At 41.0% G+C, this 23,433-nt stretch overlaps 1 protein-coding gene across 1 annotated transcript; it reads right to left on the minus strand.

Annotated features, from left to right (window-relative positions):
* Positions 1-11,995: 11,995 nt before the first annotated feature.
* Positions 11,996-18,254, minus strand: mgat4c (mgat4 family member C; the record flags this gene model as incomplete). Its single annotated transcript, XM_084451213.1, has 3 exons — positions 11,996-13,152; positions 15,081-15,228; positions 18,126-18,254. The coding sequence occupies 3 exons, from the start codon at positions 18,252-18,254 to the stop codon at positions 11,996-11,998; spliced, it is 1,434 nt and encodes a 477-aa protein (XP_084307339.1).
* Positions 18,255-23,433: the final 5,179 nt, after the last annotated feature.

A 23,433-nucleotide genomic window follows, 5' to 3' on the forward strand; every position in this document is an offset into this window, starting at 1 on the left:
ATTTGTTATTTGTCTCCTCTTCCTCTTCTTCCTCCTTCGTCACTGCTGCGCAGTAGCTATAATTTGACCCTTGAATCTTGAACACCTTGCATGTTTACACAATCTAGGCATTCGAAGAAACCTATGTTGTACACTTGTTTATTTGCACTGTTGTGGATTTCTTTATAATTAGTATCAATGGTAAATTTGTATCTGATTTGGCAAGGTTGAAGCTACAGTACATTGGATCGGAAGATCTCTGTGGAACTGTGAGGTGCATCAATGTGGTACAATTGTTCAGATAAAGACACTCCCCCAAACACCCTGGTGAGTCAGAACAGTAACTGGCAACTGAGGAGGACTTAGCTGATGATGATACCACATACCACTCAATCTTTTTCTATCTGTATCCCTCTCTCTACTATATCTATATCTCTTTCTCCGTCTCTGTCGCTGCAGGAGCAATGGGATATTATTTCTCCATAGCTGATGGTAGCAACTTCAATATCAACAATGAATCAGGAAGCATCGGCACAGGCAACATCATCACAGTGAGCAGCAGTCAGTAGGTCTGAGGTACACCTACGTGTCTTTACCACCCCTAACCCTGTATGTGACTGTGTCTCAGCATTCCCCACTACAAATACTCCTCTTCCCAAGTTCTCAGTTCCATACTGTACCATTTGACTAGATATCTCTAAACAATAACAGTATAGAATAACTTTTTTTATTATGTATGTATGTATGTATGTATGAATAACTTTTTTTATTATGTATGTATGTATGTATGTATGTATGTATTTATTAATTCCTTTTCTCCTTTCTCCTTTCTGTTTCTCAGCTCCCTCTGTCAACTGCGGCCTCCCCAGACCTCACTGTCGCAGTTTGAAGTTTGCCAAGGATGGGCAGATCTGGGAGGACGACCACTGTGTGGATCACAAGCCCAAGCCCTGAGGTCCCCAGAGCTCCACCCGCTTCCTGATCGGAAGCCCCTCCCACAAATGACCACCAGTCTACCATGATTAGAATAATGATGTCATTACACATGGGTTTTAATGAATGTTCTTGATGCTGGTGTTTTCTGTAGTGGGGACAATGTGTCCTCATGCAGTGCTATGTAACATAACATGTACTGTAATAAAGAGATAATGATTGGACATATGGTCTAGTTTTTGTGTTTGTTTCAGTGATAAAACCAAAACAAAGAGCACTGCTCTAATGTGATGGTGGACTGTGGTAATAGAAGCACTTAACTGGATTTCCAACCTGAACACATTTTGAACCATCAAGTTGTCATAACGTCTTTGTGCTGATATCCAGACATTTCCACTCTCTGGTCCTTCAAACAGCATAGCGGACTAATATTGATTGAATAAAAACAAAAATGCCATTTTATCACTGCAATACCCCTTCACCTACTGTATCAATGCTGAATGAAAGGACTGTGAGTGTACACACACACACACACACACACACACACACACGTTCTAGAATCCAGACAGGGACATTCTTTTGTTTTTAACATTGGCTCTACGTTAGAATGAGGAGTAAATTCAGCTTTAGATAGATAGATATTAACTTTATTCATTTGCTGTTTTCGCAAACAAAATGTATCTTTCTACACGTGTAAAAGAAAATAATATTGATCTAGTTGGAGCATTAGACTGATGGACATGTAATGGTAACTTTTGTTATAGGCTCGCATTTAACGTGTCAGACCATAACTGATGGATTCCTGACTATCCCCCTATTATTATATTAAAATATAGGCATAATGCATTTTTTATGTCTAAAGAAACAAAGTAAAAAAAAAAAAAACACATTCCCACCGGGATTCGAACTGAAGACTATTCTACTATTCGACTATTACAGTACAAGCGCCCTGCGCCTGCGTGTGATTTTGCAATAGGAAAATTGGTATTAGGAGTTTGGAAGATAGCGTGGTGTCAAAGTACACTTTCCATTTACACTAATTAAAATTTGTTTTAATAACTAGATGTTGATTATTATTCCATTTTGTATTTAATCATGTTTCATATTCTTTCATATACTGGTATGTTATACTGATCATTATTTGTGTTTTTTCTTAGTTTGTAGATTATTTATAGTTTAATAAATGTGCCAAATGTGTTATTGAGGTTTTATTGTACCCTGCGCCTAATAAATGCACTCTGATATCCTAGAGATAAAGACAGGGAGAGAGAGACCTTGTTGCTTTCTTATCTATCAATCACTGTCTGATTAACAACTGCACATTCTGATCTAACAGATGTCAGTGCGTCACTCATCTGTATTGTTTCCTCCTGCAACTTGCCCACACTGACATACCCAGGTCCTCTGATTTGCATTCTTACACAACAACCTCTCATCAACACCACTACCAGTTACATCACCGAAAAGCTTACTCTTAAGTTTACCATTTCAAATCAGTTGCATCAACAAAATGCATTCATGGGCAGAGGCCTGTGCTCTCTGAGCACCAAGAATTTTAAACGTTTTTAACTTTATGGTTGGTGTAGTGCAGCCATCAGGAATATTAGCCCACAATGCCAGTTTTGGCATAAGAATGGACCTATGTGCAAAGTTTGGTGATTTTTCATACAGTAGGGCCTATATACAGTAGGAAGTCGGATTTCTTAGCTATAAGATGATTCAGAATATTGGCAATACAAGAGGGACCGGCAGCTCAGCTGCCCGGCCCCTAACAAGAACAAGTGTATGCACTAGCCCGTACTAACACAGTGGGTTAGGGTTACCCTAGGGTTAACCCTAACCCTGCGCTAGCGGAGTTTCTCAGAGTCAAAGACGCCTACCGACTGGATTTGGCAAAAGTTTTGTTATGCTGGGTAGTCTCTCAAGACAAGTACTTCCACCCACTGAAATCGTTCTGGGCTGCTAGACGTCCAGACTGTATTGCAAAAGGTTTTTTGTTGTTGTTGCAAGGCTTCCAGGCTAATAAAGTGACTACTTACACTCTGTATGAATTAATTTAACACTATTAAAGCCTCCATAAACATCTGCTAGAGCAGTAATAAATGCTGAGGCTTGCTTGTTCTGGCCAAACTCCAACTCGACGCCTCCTCAATTTAGCTCCAATTTGGAGGGGAAGATGCAGACTGACAGAGTTCTCGATGGGGTGCTGGAACATCCTGTCTCCAGCTAAATGAAAGTCATTCTCTCACTCAGGCAGAGCCTCAAATTGTGTAAAAAGAGGCTGTTGGATCAAAATAAAGGCTTGTGAAGGAATTAGATTAGTTTTCTTTGTGTGAAAATCTGATTGTGTGAATTGGATGATGGCATAAAAAGTACACCCTTGTTGCTGTGCCCATAATTAGGGACACGTGTATAGGCGGCATTATCAAACAACACAAGGGGAACGAGGGGACGGGCCTTGTAGAGCTCGTTAACTATTTCCTATATATTTCCTATATGTATGTATGATCACCTATGAATAATGCCTCCCTCTTTACAGAGTGAGAGTGTAGATGAGTAGTGTCTTCCAAAGAGGCGGAGACTTGAAGGTAGTTTGACTCCGTAGGTAGAGTGGTTAGAGTAGTGAAGGGAAAAATCATGTTTAGCCCTGTTTTAAGGTTACTTCTGATCATATACAATGGTTCAGATCAAAAAGTTGACAAAACTAGCACTTTTGAGAAAGTCTGATGATTGCTCTACTACTGTTTTGGTCATACAATGGTTGTGGGTGGGGGCCGTGAAAAATCATTCAAAAAACATGTTAAACTCTCAATTTCAAAGACAAGAAATTCACCGAGGTGTTAGTTGGTGTTCTGACATATAATTCGTCATCAAGTAAGATTCTAGTTCATCTGGAAAGGCTTTTTTAAAATATTTAGCATATAACTATTTAGTCGCAGCACATATGTGTGTAAACTTCCGCAAACTAGGTGGCCTAGCAACATAAACAATAACAATAGCTACCCTAAGTAGTTCTACTTCCTGAATCCCCTCTGCAGATTGATCTACACATCTACAACGGTCGCTTCAATACAAGTCAATGGATTTTATAAAATGATCAATAAAACCCTACAGGATTCATACTTTGCGGCGAATTTGATGTTAGAACACCAACGGACACCAATTACCCCCTCGGTGAGCTACTTGTCTTTGAAATTGAGAGTTTAACATGTTTTTTGAATGATTTTTCACAGTGCCCACCCACATCCATTGTATGACCAAAACAGTGGTAGAGCAATTATCAGATTAATTATCCTTTAAGGTTCTGGTGAGTGGAAAGGAATAGGGTATACGCCTATGCTAGAGCTTATACTGAGAGAAAAACAACTGCACAGCCATTAGTGCCGGTTGATATAAATCCAGACCGAAGCATAGAGGCCTAAAAGACATAGACAGTAGGCAACACAATTGTGGCACGTGAAGAGGCAGAGTAACCATTTTTTGGGGGGTTTTCTCTCTCGATCTGAAACATATCAATACCTACTGTAGATGGATGAGTGAACTCTCCGTCAGTCAACAACATTCATTGGACCGTAAAATGTCACGATGAACTGTCAGCTCTCTGTCAGGTTTTAACCAGCCCTCCAGGACTTGATGTGAGATGTTAAACCCTGATGCCTTAGAATCCGTTTAAGCATGATGCATTGTTACAACCTACCCCTGTTTATATACAGGGATGTGAGTAACATGGTGTGTGCAACAACAAGACAAGACACATGCCATTTCCACAACGCACACTCACACAATCCTATTTAATTTCAGACAGGCAGATTCCCACAGATTTCCCAGTCTGCCATGGTGCCCTGACATTATTAACAAGCCTCGTGAAGATTGTGGCGAGGGGGAGGGGGGAGAGGCAGCCGGTGCAGCGAGACTTTAAACTGGCTGATTGTGTCTCTTCACCTGCGTGCGATAATTAAAATGATTCTCCCTCCCTCTGCTCTCGCCATGAGCTGAATGCGTCGGCGATGGCGCCAGCGTTATTGCCTGTCCTTCAGCGGGGAACATCCAGGCCGCGCGCTTTGGCTTTGTAGCTGAGAGCACCGAACCCGAGCCTCGCTCAATGGTTTTAGCGACACACCCTGGAAAACAAGCTATCTTTACACGGCATGGGTGGAACCCCGACATTAATCTTTAATTAAGGCCTTTTCAATCCGGAGGAGTGGCGCTGGAGTCACCGACAGTGAAGGGGCTGAAGATATGAACATCGGCACAGGAAGTGGAGGGAGGGGCACAGCAATTACATCTTCTGGTGAGCTCATTCTGTCTCATCAAAGTCGAGGCCTCATTGATCTGCCAGGGTGTTCACAGGGGCTTTTTTTCTTAAGCTCTTTAGCTAATCAGGAGACACTGATCTACTACGGTGAGGGAGGCCTTGACTTGAGTGAGGTCTAAAGATGGTCTGGTGTGTGTGTCATGAAGATGAATACGTAGGATTTAAATCAGACATGTGTATTGCCTTCTTTTTACTGTTCTTACTTCAGAGCAGTAGGCTACACTAGCCTACTTGTGTTTGCTTACTGAGAACCCTTCTTGTGATTGATGTTTTTATTTCAGAATCCGAAACATCAAAATGTCTGATGTAAGTTCACACATTGCAAATAATGACTGCGAAGATATTCTCAGAGAGGCATTCATGAGATAGTATAGGCCTAGGCTACAAATTGAAGCAGTCTATGAATTTCTCTTCGACAGCTGCTGCTTGATCTTCCACTGAAAGGCTCAGAGTCAGATACGAAACCTGTTTCATTTTCGTAAGAATCACACAGGGAGAGGACTTCTGCCGAGGAATAACTGGAAGTTGGGTAATTGTTTTGATTACTCTAACTCTAGCTCCCTGCGGTGTGCAGTGTGCCACACTCAAAGTGCGCAAATGGGGACCAGGGGAAGGTAGCTGTGTAACGTTTTTCCCTGGCGGCGAGGTTTCCACGTTACATTGAGCGACAGATGGAAGTTTGCACCTTTTGTGAGAAGAAGCAATTGGAAACCATTAAGCCCCCTTTTGCCGTAGGGACTATATACTCCCATGCAGCAGCAGTCTCCAGCAACGCCTCCAGCTCTGTTCTTTCATCTCCTTCCCCTCCCCATGAAGACTCAGCAGCTGCCGTGAGAGCTGGAATGAACCATCGTTCTGCAGAGATCTCTCCATTTGTGCTGCAGCATTGAGTGCAAATAAACAGAGTCTTGATCGTCGTTCATTTCTCATTAAAGGTACCCAACGAAACGTGAATCAAAACTATCCGTTCTTTGTTTATTTTCGAAATTCCTCGATTATATGGTCTAATAAACATGTTCAATCACTTGAATGTCTTTCCTACCTTGTAATTTCTTCGCAAATTGATATTTAGCTAGTGTTTTGAAAACAACAGATGTGTGAAACGTCACTATTATGTGCTCCGCGTATTGACGCAATGACGTAGTACGCGATTTTCGGGGACCACCTTCTCAAATTTGCTCTAGAGCACATACTAGTGGTCAAAAACTACATTGGGTACCTTTAATTACCCTTTCTGCATACGGCTCATATTATTCCTACATACAGTAGTTTCTATTCCTCAGCCATAACTACAACTTTTTCTTTTGTTCGTACTTAGTATTTAAGTATAGTATAGTATGATACCTACTCTCTCCCTTCTCTACAGAGGACAATACTGTAGTTTTCACTTTTAAGTGTGTGAATGAAATTTCGATGAGTCCGGACCTGGGTTTTGACTGAATGGAAACCTTGGCCTCCTTTCCTCCAAACATTCAGCCCTTTCCATCACTGATAACGATTTGATGGATCAAACTCCAGTCCACGTCATAAGACTAGACCAATTTTCTTTGGGATGCATCTTGCAGGTTCCCAACCCATCATAGCTGGCGCCTCATAAGCATGTGAGTGCTGGAATGCCGAGGGGATCCTCCATCACCAGCAGACACACAATCACGCGTATCTCGCCAGCTTATTACAAGTCATTCATCACCCACGTCTGTTTTGGCTGTTTTCCTGCCTTCAGCTGGCCTTTCCCCTGGGCACATATGTTTAAAGCCCCCTTACTTACCCATTCGTCTGTTCATTGCACTTCTTTTGTTTCTATCTTCCTTTTTCATCTCTCCTCCTTCCATAACGACCCTCCTATGACTGACCTCCACCCTCCACGCCCCCCACCCTGCCCCAGGATGTTGTGCCTCTGTGGGAAGAGCACCATGAAGCACAGCACGAAATTGATTAATCTAGAGGCATCGACTGCCAGAGTGAGTACATATCACCCCCCCCCACACACACACCAAACCTGGGTAGTGCATCCAAAGGCTTTTGATTTGATTCACGCACTGCTCCTTCACATCTGTGAGGCGAATTAGCATCCCATTTAATGATCACACAGGTGTTCCCTTTGGAGGGATGGATCAAAAGGGAAAAGGAAATCCCACACTGTACAGTGCAATCACCACCAACAGTGGTTTGCTCTTCCATTAACATGCTTTCTGGCAACCATGGCAGGTGGCAGTGGATTGGGTGATTTGTCCTGCTGTGCCTGCCTGCCCTGGTTGTTGTTATGGGGAGCAGGGGGTGCATTAGGTTTGGGTATACTGAGATAAACCAACCGTCTAGTGTGTGAACTCACTTCCTTTTAGTTCCGCTTCACTTTGAAGGGCATGGCTGGCAAGGGTGTCCTCTATGTGACTAGGGAGAAGAATTAAATACTGCTATATGCAGTTGTTTAATTCATATTTCTGGTATGCATTGCATACCCGTAGGCCTATCAGAAGTGTCTCAATAGCTATATGGAGCTTATGGGAACTAGAGACTTTGATGAGGAATGTTTGTCAATACTCCTGTCCTCACGTCAATGTCATGACGTGTCCTTGTCATATTTACATGTCATACACTGTGCAGTATATGGCTCTAAGCCTTCCATCTAAAATGCAACCTTCCTTTCTCACTCTCTTTTCTAAGAGAAATCACTGATCTTACATACAGTTTACAGTTGGTAACAGTCATGTAGACAAGTCCATGTTTTCATCTATCCAATCATGTTAGGTCAGAAACCTCAAAGGGAGGAAGAAATTTGCATTTCTAAGAATCCAAACTGTGTCTAGGTCTCCTCACAATGTCTAATATACATTTTGCCTTTGGAGCCAAACTGTTTCCCCACAATTTATTTCCCCTCATGTTCAGCCTGGAGATTTTGTGTCTTGTGGGATCTGACATAAATGTACAGTAATGCATGACCTCTCCCCTGACAGCCAAATAAAAGCTATAGCCATGAAGTACTGTTATAAACAGAATCCCCCCAAAAGGCACCAGCTCCACAGTCATTAGGCATTCAGTGAAAACGCAGAAAGCATATGAATATTGAGATGAATAATGTATGGGTTTTGCTGTTGGCTGCTGTGAGATCTGAGTTAAACACCCTTGCTTTCACTGCAAGTTTCAAGGAACTGCAAATGTCACACCAGTTATGATTGTATTTTATTTGCACTGGGATGAGGCGTCCTAAATTGTATCATCTACATTTATTTATTTGTAAACATTTTTATATCAAAACAAAGCAAGTTCAGGCAAAGACACAGGAACAACATACAATAAACTGAATAACCATTATCTTCTCTATATATATATTATAGACTCCTCAAAAAAGTTAGTCACTTTTACAACGAGGTACAACTTGAAAGGATCGTGCATTCGTGGAATGAGCAACCAGCTAAACATGTGGGTAAGCGCCAAACAAATTGTGCCACAATCCCCTGCAATATTCTTCTGTTGTAACTGCGTATGGATCTTCCACACACTACTGAGGTCCCTGACAGTGTAAAATGAATGAAGTGTAAAAATGGCCAATATGTGTTGTTTTTTCCTTATTACTGTGGGAGAGTGCAATCATCCAATCCACCAAGCAATTCAAAAAAAGAGTGAATACTAACAGAATATTGCAGGGGATTTTGTCAAATTTTTTGGGGGTGCTACCTACACGTTTAGCTGTGTTGCTCATTCCACAAATGCACGATCCTTACAAGTTGTAAAAAAAAGGTGACTAATCAGGCTTTCCAACGATATAAAATACTATACCAATTGGTATTATTAAGGGGAAGAAATAATCGAACAAAATAACGTTTTCAACTTTAAACTTTTTTTGAGGAGTACAGTATATATATATATATATATATATATATATATATATATATATATACATATATATAATTGAACATTCACACCCTGATGAAGCAGTTATTTTGTGCGGTGCAGTGTTTCACAAAATCTTTTCTCTCTTAGATCTTAACCCAGAAGGACTGTACAGATAGACCTTTTCAAAGTCAAAGCAAATCACTCAAGATGATTGGCATTCATTTTGTTTAATCTAAATCCAATGTATACAACATTTGAAATGATACATGTAAAAAAATATATGTCATCTTACAATATACATACAATACCGTTTAACGGACAATGTCTGAGAAAATACAACACACATAACATCATCTTACCACACTCTCTCCACCAAACAATATACAGTAATGGTGAGAAACAACCTGTTGTAAGGTTGTACTGGTAGGCATCTCCTACTCCCACTTCCATTCATCTTTTGTAGCAGATGGTGAACAGTAAGTTATATATTTGACAATACGAAAGGATTTGTCTACCGACTGAACACATGTTCATGCACCTTTGTACATGCTTGATTGGAAGACTGCTAAACTTTCCAACAACACAGAGCTTTCTTTTTTGCTATAATGGACCACATTACTCTTCCTGTATTATTAAGTAAGATGTCCTGTCTGTGGGACTTTAACTTAAAATTCAGACCTAATCAACAAAGAAAGTCTGTCTGTCAGGGGTTTGTGTTAAACATTAAGACAGCATGTCTTGGATAAGTATTTAGTCATTATCCCAATTCACACAAATAACTGCCAATGCAGCAGGATCTCATAATTTCCTTCTCAGGGGTTTACCAGTGTGTAGAAACGTTCTGTATCTGGTATACATCATCTAAGTAGGCAGAAAACAGGTTCCCTTGAAGCTTCAACTGAATGTATATTTGTTAGCATGTGTAAAACTAGCTCAGCCATGATAGATGGCTGCTTCAAGACATTCCTTAAATGGAAAATAATGCTGAACGCAGCACTTTGCTGACATGCAGCTGAGCGATTTATTCAGCCTTTTGTTGTTATCCCCCAGGATGTAAATCTGTCAATAAATCTGCAGTGTACAGCTAGTTTTCGCTTCAGTCTTTTTTCAAATGTCTGTTTATTCTTCTTCAGGTAATATCAGCAGTAGGCTACACCAGAGATTTCAATCAAGAATAGTTGCATCTCAAACTATCCATTTCTCTACTCGGACAACTGTCTGCCCTGGGGTGACATCATTGTTTGTAACTTCAATCTAATTCCCTATAACCCGCCCTGTAACACATAGCTCTAACTGGATTGAATGGGGTTGAGTTAGCGCTATGGTGTGTATTAGAAACAATATCATGCACAATATATTGTGGAATGTTAGTATGTACACAGCAAAGCATCCATTGACATGAGATCTTCTCACAGGGGTTGCTTCATATCCAGGTCCCTTGAATCCTTGGTCAAAATGGAAATGAAAACTCTGAAGGAGTTTGTGGAATTCATACTGTAATACTTAATCAGAGGATGTGGGGGTGCAATTTGATTATTTTGACACTATATGAATGAAGTTATGGTGTGAATCTGATGAAGGTCATCTGTGACACTCAACACCTTGTGGGAGAAAACAAAACAGGTGGCTATGTACCACAGTAACGTAAACATGCATTTCACAAAAGCACTGTGCATTTTAAAAAGAGAATCTCTCTTTTAGGATTTCAACATAACACCAGTATCCTGTAAACATTCATCACTTTATTGCATTGTTTTACTTGAATGATTTAGTTGATCTTATGTTTAGAGCGAATTTGTCATACAGGTTTGCGCCCCAGGAGAACATAATTGTGTGGAAATGGAATTGAAGAGTTGATTGTTGAGACTCGATAAATAAGCAATGTTGACAACAGGAATGCAGCACCAAGTCAAGTCTATTTATGTTGTCATCTTTTAACTAGGCAAACAGTGTGGCAATGCTGAGGAGTTTGAACAACAAAGACAGAGTAGCAATTGTTCTTCATTGCAGCAACTCTACTACAGTACAGTATATGAACAAAAAACACATTTCACATATGGGCATCGGTACTACAGTTAAATATACACATTGTAAAAACAGAAACATTAGCAACTCGGAGCGCAGCATTGGGGAAAGTGAATTGAGACCCCACAGTAGCTCCAGGGGGTTGTTGTTTGCTGGTGTAGAGAGAGTGAGCCAAACACAGACCAATTTACTCTGGTAAAATTGTGCTGTGGTGGAAAAGAGGGTAGGATCAGGTCCACCCCATTCTTCAAGGTGCTATCCAATCTTTTCTCTTGGAGACGGGTGAAAGCAAACACTGTTCTCCCGTCAGTGCATCTGACAGAGCATACAAGACCAGTAAATGGCACAGCCTGCTCAACGTCAGCCTCGACAAGAACATGTTAGCTGCACTGATGTAACGGAGTGACATAATCTACTGTATATAATCCAAATCACAACCCTCATAGTCGTAGACTAATCAGCTAATATAGAATAATGGTGGGTTTTGAAAACATTTGGAACAATGCTAGAAGTATGTTCAAAGGCTACAGTTCTTTCTTTTGTCCAGGCAACAAAGGCCAAGATTTCTGTATACTGTAGGTTGTATTCATCTGAGAGGACAATGGTTTGCAGGGGAAAAAAAAGAAAGAAAAGAGCAATATGAATGAAGATTCTGTGAATTCACATCCATGAATACTGAGGTTGACAGTTCTAAGGAAAATTGATTGTAATGATTTTCATGACAGTATACTTCCATAAAGACTTTCAGATATAAAAAAAAACGATAGATTAATTTTTCAATCAAAATACTGTATGCACAAACATAGTAATAGTAATACATGGGCAAATACAGCAGATATGCTTATGATTCAATAAATAACAAAATTAATAATGTAAAAAACAATTACTGACAGTTTTGTGGTGTAATCCTTATTGACTTGGTGGCTGAGTAGTCCACAAGCTTATACTTCTTATGATAAGCCACTCTTTCTGACTGGCAGTCACCACAATACGCACACACTCAATGTCAAAGCCAATTTTGTGGTCCACATTATGGACCTCAATGTTGCCATTTTTAAACTCCCCTAATGTGATGTAAGAGGAACACTGTGTTCCTTTCTTGGTTCCTATTAACCTCTCTCCAACTTCTAGAGCTCCGTGGTGCAGGATATCGTTCTGTCGATCGTCCGTTCCTGTGGAAATTTTAATTTTGCTAATTTTCGTTGATTTGTAAAATACTATGACAAAGAAGTCCCCTGTGGAAGGGGGCTTACCCCAAAAGTACTCGTCCACGCTGCTATAGGCCTTGGTGGCATCATAGTTCTCAAATACTTTAATGTTTGTCTGCAATGTGGCAGGAGGGTTGTCTGGAATGTCAATAGAGTCTTCCTCAAAATCATCATCCTTAAGTTTGTTCTCTGCCCCCTTATAAGAAGAGTAGTACCCCATGTGTTGGAACAAGGAGGGTTTGAAGCGGATCACATCTTTCTGAGCCAGCAGACCCCGGAAGTGAATGAGGAGCCAGTCACAGGGCATCTCCTGGTAGAACATTAGAAGGAAGTGGGCCAAGCGAGGCAGGTCCCTAGAATGGTAGAGTTTCCCTATGTAGCCAAGTTTGGAGAATTCTAGCATTACCCAATAGGAACCTTCCCTGGAGGTGACCACCTTCTTCAATGCTGTCAGGAAGTTCTTTGAACAGCGCACATCGTCTTCCAGCATCATGTAGAAATGAGAGAGGTTGCTGCAGAAGTTTAGGAGGAAAGCGTAGTCCACGTTCTGTTTGGAGCGGAAACGGACCCTGTCCTCTGGGTCGTTGTAGTTCCTTTTCAAACCATCCAGGGATGGGTAGTACTCCTCAGGGGCATGGATTACTAGAAGCCGTCCAGCTATGATGTGGTGGGCAAACTTCCTGGAGATTTCCTGGACCAGATTCTCACACCAGGCCAGGTCAAAGTCCGCCAGGTGGACGACCACCACAATCTCTTTCAACTCCTCATAACTGGACTGGTCAAAAATGGATTTGATGGTCTCCATGAGATAATTCCCTCTCTTTCTTTTCACAGATGACAACCCAATGGTAAGATATTCTGTAAAGAGGAACAATGGGATTACCAAATTATATATAATCAAAAGATCACCAGAGCTGATGTGTAAGTGGAATTCAAAATGATAATCTTAATTGGTACATTTCAGTCTTTCCTTTTGTGAGGCACAGCCATACATAGTGTGCAACGGGCAACTACTTAAGTTATTTATGATGGTGAGCAGCTAAGCAGAATCGAATGACCTCTCTAAAGATGTAACTTTGTAAATGTATAGACGCATAGCTTCTGTATAGCTTCTAAAAATATCCTGCACTTTGCTATGTTCAGAGTTTCTGCCCCTTCATGTAAATCACAACATCAGAAAGTACATTTGCGAATGGAGTGCAACATTGTATCACATTTTTATACTTTTCAGCCAATAGCACAACTGATGAGAAAGTATTTGTGTCGTAGATCAGCTTAATGCTGCTGCACTAACAGCCTGTAATCGTCGGTTCTCAATGATAATCTGAAGGGATTAAACCAAAATGTTGATTATTGTGAGATTTGGATTATTGTTACATTATAGTGAGAAATATAATTGAGAAATTCACTCTCAATTTTGCATGCTACTGTATGCTGTTACTTTTGGTAGTAGGCTAAATACTAAAGAGAGAGAGATGCTAAAATTAAGCAATAAACCACAGGAGGGTTTATTGCTCCAGTTATGGGGCGCTAAGCGGAGTGCCTAAAACTGCCCTAGCTGTTCTAAAATAACTGCAACCCACGGCTTCAAGTGGTTTATTGCTTTTATACAACAAGATTTCACAAAATAAACGCACAGCAACATAAAATGCGATTATTTATAGAAAACAAAGCATCGTTCTTTCTTTCTCAAGATGCAAAATGGTTGCCAAGCAACACAGGCAAGAATACAAGCTAATCAGCTACTGTATAACCAAAACATGCTAGACTTGATGTTGATAGCAACCAGCTAGCTTGCTAACCATGACTGATACTGATTGGCTAGTTTGCTGTGCAACATATCAAGTGATCAGTTGTCAAAACAAAATGCCAACCAACTGGTTATGCTAGTGTTTCCAAATAAATGTTAAGCTTGTTTGATAGCACTATGTTATTTTGACTGCCTGTCGCAATATGCTGTACAATACTGTAGCACTAGAGCTATGGCCATCCAGTCACAAATGACAATAGCTAGCTAGCATGTTATCTTTAGATGAACAAACAATTTTGTTTTTTGTGAACATGTTTTTTTCACCAACTATTAACACAATTATATTAACTAGTTGCTTTGTGTAGCTATCTAGAAATATGCCCCCCAAATCATTTAAAAACTTGTTTAGTTTATGACAGAGCCACTGACAAGCGCAGCACCAGAGTGCACTCGGTGCGACATTCAGAAAGTACTGAAACATTGTAGCAAGGGGCATCCTAGATTTCAAACACAAAATGTTTGCAATGTAGCACTATCAGATGAGTTTGTGGGGATTCTGCTGCTCTCTAGATGCTAATAATGCTGCCACATTAGCTACACAAAAAGCTAGGTAATAGTAAATGCATCGGTTCAAATGTTCAGATTTTGGCGGCACATTTAACCTCAAACAGTTATTGCCCCCTTTCTCATCAATTTGTCAATATGTTGTCATTATGGCAGTATATCAATGTCTATGCTGGAATACAAAATTGCTAACACGGTATTAGCCTGATTTGTTTTGAGCTCCTCAAACTGTTTCAACCATGTGCACACACACCCAGAACATAATCTTCAGAATCATCATGGCATCATCAGAATCATCATCAGAATGCATAGCCAGAGCCATTTTTATTCACCATCACATCATATTTCATACTAAATTCTATTATAATATAATAGATCATATTCGTTTGCAGTTTTATTTTTAAACGTTTGTGTTTACAATTACAAAGTTATTTCCATCTGTAATGAGAGCAAATTATAAAGACAGACTTACTCTTGCGAGGCAATGGTGTTCCAGCCAGGTAACGATATGTGACATTTATGGTCCCAGAGAAATTAGTGAGGTCTCTGAAAGTGTGAACGTATCTCTCTGAGTGTGGAGGATGCACGGATGTTTCTCTCAGCTGCCTTTTATCTTCTTCCTGCAAAACAGAACAAAGACAAGAGACGAGAAGACACACTGTGAATGCCAAACAACCCCAGGAATAATCTCAACTACAGAAGACAGACGGCAAAGTCAAGTCATATTCTTCAACATTTACCCAATTCTTTCTTAAATAATTCAAGTGTAGTGAAAAAATGTTTCGCTATGGAAACTTTGGCCAACTGTAGAACATTCTGAACAACCTCAAAGCAATACATGCAACTTTGAGGTTGCAGTACATACAGCTTGTATTGGTAAGCAAAATGACAATATGTTGTGGTCACCAAGGTTTGATGGGATCATGGATAAGACATAAATCATATGATTTGAACTTGTTTTAATTATGTTGCCTTTAGAAAACCAATTATTAAAGGTAAAACAAGGTTTGACTATACAGTACACATGGGAACTTCTGGACTGTAAACAAATATACATTCATTCAGCTTTAGAATTTGACATTAGACATTACAATATGCTGCTTTAATAGTCAATATATTGTTTTATTAAATAATTATTTGCAATATCTTGTTATGTGTAAGGCTATCAATCAATCTGAGCAACATATTTGCCAATACGTCCGTGGATTTTTAAAACTATTGTGCCTCTTGATATCGGCTTGTAGCTGCATTGGAGGATGTAATTTGCAATGCTTCCATATTGTCTTCTACCATGGCAATTGACCTGCAGTCCACAGCAATTCATTTTGAGTTTGTCAATTTGTCTGAGGTAGACTTATCTTAGTCATTCTCTACTGCCTGCTCTCTATAACCTACGGGGTCCACTGAGCAAAAAAGCTTAGAATTTTTTTTTTTTTGCATAATTAATTAACACGATAAATTGACAGCCCTATATTATATATATATTTTATATGATTGGGTATATATATATGTTTAATGTTTTAAAAAATCACCTTCAAATCAATTTCTAAGCATCTAGGATACACAAAACCCTATTGCCAATGCTGAGGTGTAGATAGGATGAGTAACTTCTGAATGACTTCCATTCAAATGCACCCTAACTATTCAAAAATGCACCATCCTATCTTTTCCATGTTAAAAATGGACTGCTATGATGTCCTCTGTAAGACCAATAAGATAATCATTGATCCGAATAAAATAATGACTGTACAGTACATCATAAGATACAGTACATCAAATCAGAAGTAGAGGGAGGAGGGTCATGGGACATGCATGAATAATAGAAGGATTCATACAGTGTGCAAATTGTAAACTAACTATTACTACCTCTACTACTACTACTACTACTACTACTACTACTACTACTAGGCTATATATCATTAAAACAATCTATTTTATTTGAAGACTGGTCCATAGAGACAGAGGAAATTGTCAAATTTTATTTTTTTCTGATTCCGATTAACGTTTCCCTTTTATCAAGCAGTAGCTGGCCAGCAACTTGCATTGGCCAGCAACAGTTAGCTAGCTAGCTTGTTGCAACATTAGCAGCCCTGCTAATGGAGAATGGATTTGGAGAAAAGTGTTACAGGTGGTGTTAAATGAGGCAAAGGAAGAACATTTTGTGGATTATTTGTTATCACAGCCATTCCACAGTTTGGATTATGCAGAAAGGTGAGGATCAAGACTGCTGGATGATCAACTCCACATATAGACCCTTTTACTGTTGGTAAACAATTAAGGGCGCGTGCACATTTTTGGAACGAAAGAATGAACTACCGATGCACAACACTCGTCATCAATCAGATGCATCGATTCTATTGGCAGGTGTCATTACAGCAATGCGTGCGCAATTTTGAAACAGGATGATGACGTTGCACAGAAAAGGGACTATAACCTTGATCAAAAGGTTAGACGTTATCATAAAGATTGCTGAGTAGGGTAAGGGAACAACTTTTACATTTGGGTCTGCTCAAGGATTCTGTAAGGCTACCAATAGGCATGACAAGTGTTTTGATCACATCAGTGCAATAGTAGGCTGGCTGAAGATTTTTGGTTGGGTGCCCATCAACGAGTTCATTGACGAGGAAGCGTGTTTGCAGAGAGCAAACTACAATGTTAAAGTGAAACGAGGGCATGAGTCTGCCATTAACAAGGGCAACTAACCAACAGGGGGTTGATCATGGACTTGATAGCACACTATGACAGCATTATAAGAGCAAAAATGGCCTGCCGCTTAGTAGTCAATGCAAATGGCTAGGGACCATCAGCAAATTACACATGGAAAATTGATATAATTTTTTTGTCAATAGCTGTCATGCGACCCAGTGACTCCTAATCAATATCAGATATTGTACTACATTTGACAAATAGGACACAGATGCTTTTATTTGAGTTTAGTGCCTGTTCTACGTTAGTGCCTGCTCTATGTTATATTCATATTTTAATGGAAAATTCCTCACAATATATATACATATGTATTAATTGTATTCATTATGCTGTGTTGTTTTACAGTATGTGCTGCAACAAGGTAAAGTACTCTATCTATCTATCTATCTATCTATCTATCTATCTATCTATCTATCTATCTATCTATCTATCTATCTATCTATCTATCTATCTATCTATCTATCTATCTATTTATTCACCGACAGCCCCCTTCTAAATGTGCAATGGCAGCCACTCTAAAGGCAATGTCAAAACAATAATTAAACAGGCCAATACATTCTAAAGGATTTCTTCATTATGCAGACTGCAAACAGAGTCATCCTGGTGCATGCATCAGCTTTATTAACAGTACTCACCAGGTGTATGACAGGCATACCAGTGTATTACAGATTTGCCTTAAACTCTTGCTAGGCAGCCTTAGTTACGAAATAATAATGACACCAGCATGAAGTACAACCTTCATACCAAGATCAACTCAACAGTAAAAGGATGAAAATGGGGTGAAATGGCACATTAAATGAAGAGAACTTACCAGCACGTAACCGTCCTCAATGTACAGGTTGAGGAAGAGGAGACAAGTGATCAACACTCCTAGGAAGGGGATAGTGAAGCGTTTCCTGAAGCACCTCATCTTGTCCAGGGACTTCCACACCAGCCTCATGATGCTCAGGCTCTCTCAGGGGTCTGCATGGGAAGCACATGGGAACAAGCATGTTAGCCGCCTTCTTCAGAGTGTCATCAGCTGGGGCTAATCATTTCCCTTTCTCTCTGAGGTTCTATGGAATTCACATTCACGATTCTCTGATGTACGTCAACCCCAGGGGCGGACTGGCCATCGCTTTCCCGGTGGCCTGGCGCGCCAACTGGCCTGGCCCGTGGTGAATGGCCTGGCCCCCCCGTCAACAAATCGCGCAGAACCCCCCCTCAACAAATCGAAACTGAAGGTGTTCCATCTCACCGCATCGGCTCAGCTCGTGGCCTGACTGGCTACAGTCGGCCCTGGTCAACCCTAATCTTCAGCTAGAATCATAATTACTTTTCAATACACTCCTAATGAGATGTAATAGGATACATTTTTCTTTTTAGGGTAGTGATTGACCAAATCTACTGATTGCTTGCAATTCTAATAAGTGTTGGCCCACCAAAAGGTGGAGATGAGAACACTTACGTAGAAGCACAGGCCATGCACCAATGCAATGGCAATACTTGTATTTACAGAAAAAAATTACGATTTTCACAGTGTTCTTGAATTTGAACTGAACATGAGCCCTTGAGAAAAGAGTGCTAATGAAACATATCAGCTGAGAGTTGTTACACAATACCTTCAAGATTTGAACAAATTGTTACACTGCATTAACATTCAGAAACATAATTGGCCCAGTGATTTATCAGCGCTAGCCAAGGTAATGTAAGCAAACAGAGTGACAGTGTGTTAGTCTTTCATGACCAGCAATTAGGTATCAGTGTGGCCTTCTCTGCCACAGCTACAAATGCCCCTGAGATGCTTAATGGAATACAAACTACCTCTAAGCTGGGTTCAATGACCACACGCACATCGATCACCCACACTCGGAGTCCGCAACACCTGGGGAATATACTTCTCAATACCTCTGTGTGCAGTCACAAACTAAACGTAATGTATCCATCTACAGCAATCTCACCCTGTGTAGCTATTACATTTAAGTTATTAAATAATCATTGCTAGGCATTGTGGGTAGGTATGGGTAATCATAGACACGCATATGGTTGAAGAGGGCCAATACTCTGTGTGTGTATCTACTGGGGATGTTCTGGATGAAATGACTGAATTGATGAGACATTTTCATCTTATGACTCATGAAAAAGACATGGAGCCACAATCTGTGTCCCGGACTGGCCGCCATCTTATTTGTATTGAAAGCCTGTCACCTTAATCTTTCCCTCTCACCACCCTGAATTATAACATAGTATTCGGTATCAGGATTCTGTCAGCGCAATTTGCCGCAGGGGTGGGAGGTGGCAGCTGAAAGAGGGCAGAGTCTCTCGGGCTTTAGCTGTGCCCGAGTATGAGGACAGGATGGACCACTAAGGGCACTCCGTAGACACCTTGCTGGATGACTGACATCCAAAAAGCTGCAGTGCTAAGGCCACCCCCTCCGGCACAGAGGGCCTTTCCCGATAACACATCTCCTCTATCTCTCATCTCCAAATGTCAACCTCACCAGCCTCCACAAAACTTGTTTTCTTTAGTCCTTTGTCCCTTTTTTGTAGCAAACTATGTGAGGTGATTTTATACACATCCAAAAAGCAGAATGATGCGCATGAAAATAGAAGTGAACTCTAGGGTACAAATGAACCAAAATTGATTTTGACCTGGTCCACTGCAGGTGGAATGTAGCAATTATACTTAATTATAAAAGAAATTGAATTTTCCGCTTCACGCTGGGTGAAATGTTCTAACAGTACACATGAGAAGTTGGATGTGTCCTGATAGCGCAGGTGAGAACACAGCGCTGTCTGTTTCAATAATTCAGTTTGGGCTCGTGCTACAGAGAGAGTGTATGTGCAGAAATTTGCCAAAGGCTCAGCCAGAGGAACATGCTCTATTACACACTATGGCTGCAGGAGGCATTCACTACAGTGCTAAAGCCTTTTTCCCTCAAAAGACATGGCCCAAGATAATGCAATATTCATTGGATACTTTGCATCCAGCACAGTGTGTGCGTGTGTGTGTGTATGTGTGTGAGTGTGTGCATGCGCTTGCGTGCGTGCATGTATTTGACTGGCATTAGTCCAGCAGAGCTCTGCGGTTTGAAGTGGGGTAAGAGTCTTTTAATGGGCTGTCATCATAGCAGTCACACACTCCCTCAAATCTCCCTGTTACGCTCCCAGACACATCTGACTTCCCACTGATGGGGCTGTTGAATGGCCATGAAACACTGTGAGTGGGACTACAGAAACCACACCCTTGACTTGTACTTCAAGTTGAGCTCTCTATTTGTTCACACTGTTCAGAGAGACACTGTTAGCTGGTTGTGTCCCTGTAACCAGACATACATATATGATAATTCTCCTGTATCTAGTTGTCCAACTGAGAATGCTATATGATCAATAATGACTTGAATGACATTGTACAGTAGCTTGTGGTTCACCCTTTCAGGATAGTGTCTGGTGGTTATCTACGGCAGCTCTTCTATAGAAAGAAAATATGGGGGGAGAAAACGAAATATGACTGAAATGCTTTGGACAACATCTCCGATGTCCTCTATCCTACCCTGGAACTTCAAGTGACATGACTGATTGAGACACTGTCTTTGCCCCCAGGGCACCATCTCCTTCCTTCAATAGTGAAATCAGACAGACAGCAGCCTTCAAAATGGAAACAAAAGGAGCTCCCCAGCCAGAGAGAGGCAATTGCAGTCCCCTCTGATGTGCCACTGAAAAAGAATTAAATAGAAACCCAAAACGAATCACCCCCCTTCCTCTATTTGAAATGACATGCTAGCTGTACCTGGGAGTGGCTGTCTCCTCGAATGGGAGTGATACTTTTGTTTACTGAAAAACAATAAGAGGGAGGGAAACAACCACTAGCTCCCCAACCTTTCCTCTCAAGGCTCTTCACTTCCAAAGATGCAGTTGTAAGTGTGACATTTTAATTTCAAGATTGCCAAAGAGTCAAGAGTCCACACAATCACTCAGAAGCAACATATCTCTGAAGCCTCCATCTGGCAATGAAGGAATCCAAACACCTACTGGGTGGGGCGGCTGTAGCTCAGTTGGTAGAGCGGGTCGTTCAATGATCGAAGGGTCAGTGGTTCGAATCCCAGCTCCGACTGTCCACATGTCGAAGTGTCATTGAGCAAGACACCTAACCCCATATTGCTCCCAATGAGTACTGTAGGTTAGCACCTTGCATGGCAGTTACCGCCATTGGTGTGTGAATGGGTGAATGAGCGGCCATTGTAAAGCGCTTTGAGTGCCGAATCCCAGCTCCGACTGTCCACATGTCGAAGTGTCATTGAGCAAGACACCTAACCCCATATTGCTCCCAATGAGTACTGTAGGTTAGCACCTTGCATGGCAGTTACCGCCATTGGTGTGTGAATGGGTGAATGAGCGGCCATTGTAAAGCGCTTTGAGTGCCGCTAAGGTGGAAAAGAGCTATATAAGTGCAGTCCATTTACCATACCTTTTCAAACGTTTGTGTACAACCTTTTCGAACGTTCGTGTACAGTATATCTGCATAATGAATTCATCCCTCTAGTGCTGGCAGGAAAGTGTGGAAGGTATAATAATTAAGTATAGATTTGAAAATAAAATTAGTCTCCCGAATGTTATTCAGTAACAAAATAACTCTTTTTCACAAACACTTTTCTCTTGAGTCTGAAACACTGTAAACTCTATTTAGACACTTTTTTTCTTATTTACAATGTGAGGCTCCTGTAATGGAAAACTCAGGTTTCTCCGAATTAATGGAAACTCGTAGTGAATGAGAAAGGGGAAAAAGATTAATAAAGTGGGCGGCAGAAAGCAATTCTCCCACATTTGATCTTGTTATCTGTTTTACATTATTTCCCCTGGGTATCCTGCACCTCGCAGATATACAGCTCTGCACAAATAATCAATTAAGCCGGCAGATTTGCAGGGATTCAGCAGTTGCTTTGTGTCAGGCCTTCAGCCACTTTCAATGGATTTTCTTTCTCAACAAAGAGATGAGAAAATACCAGGGGTTTCTGGTGATAACGAAATTGTGGCACCGGACAGAATAATAAATCCCTTTATTATGAAATGATTTTTTGTTAAGAATTCAAATTGGTGAAAGAGTTTACCAATTACAACATTCTTACAGAGCTTGTCTCACAATGGGTAGCAATCTGTCATCTGCAAAGATACACCTGTAGGGATTATCATGCTATAAAATAGTGACTTGGCGATAAATAAGAGGGAAAAAAAACAACCTTCCAAATTAGTTTTTATAAAGCATTTCGAAACATTCTGGTGTGCCACTGTTGGCGGTACTGTACATCAAAACTGCCAATCACAATTCAAGTCAGTGACCCAGAATTTGAGCAAAGCACACACACACCGGACTCACCAAAGGACTGCATGGTGTTTGAGGCTGTTCAATTGCCTCCTTCCTATTTGTCAGCCAGCCTGCGCATGGCTGTGCACTCCCTGAGCTGCCAACATGTTATCAGATCCATTCATCGTCAGCCGTTCCAGGCACTGTGTGCTTCTCTGGTACCGGCTGCGTGGAACTCCAGAGGACTGGTGCCAGGGCCGGGGATCCAGACAGATGTACCCACACATCACCACTTCTCTGGGCCTGTCAGAGCTCACACACGCTAACGCTGGAGGAAGGATGGGGGGGTGGGGAGGGGGGGGGGTGCGTGTGTTCCCCCCGGACTCACCGTCCAAGCTGGCCCGCCTCAGCCACCGCCAACCCCCCAGGGGGGAGACAACCAGCTCCCGACGACAACGGTGGCTCCAGCTGTTCTCCCATAAGGAGACGTCATGCAAGACAGACAGCCCCTTTGGAACCGAAAATCGCTAATGGACTCAAACGAGCAACAGTGTATTTCCAAGCCTCTGATGAAGGATGTTTCTCTCGGCTTTTAAAACAAGTCAGTTCAATGTTTTTGATGCCTTCAACTTGACACTCATTCCTTCTTCTGGGATGATAGCCTTGTTATCAGTCCAGCATATTTTGGAGGCATGAATAAAGCCCTTGAATTCATCGCCTTCCTAGACACTTTTTTTCTGAGCACCAATGGCACAGGTGGTATAGGTCCTCATGAAATATTGAACACGCGTAGCCTATTGATGCTAGCTTCAGAGCAATCAAGCTTCAAAAATACTTT

This window comes from Borostomias antarcticus (genome assembly GCF_949987555.1).
Source record: "Borostomias antarcticus genome assembly, chromosome: 16".
In the NCBI taxonomy this organism is placed as follows: Eukaryota; Metazoa; Chordata; class Actinopteri; order Stomiiformes; family Stomiidae; genus Borostomias; species Borostomias antarcticus.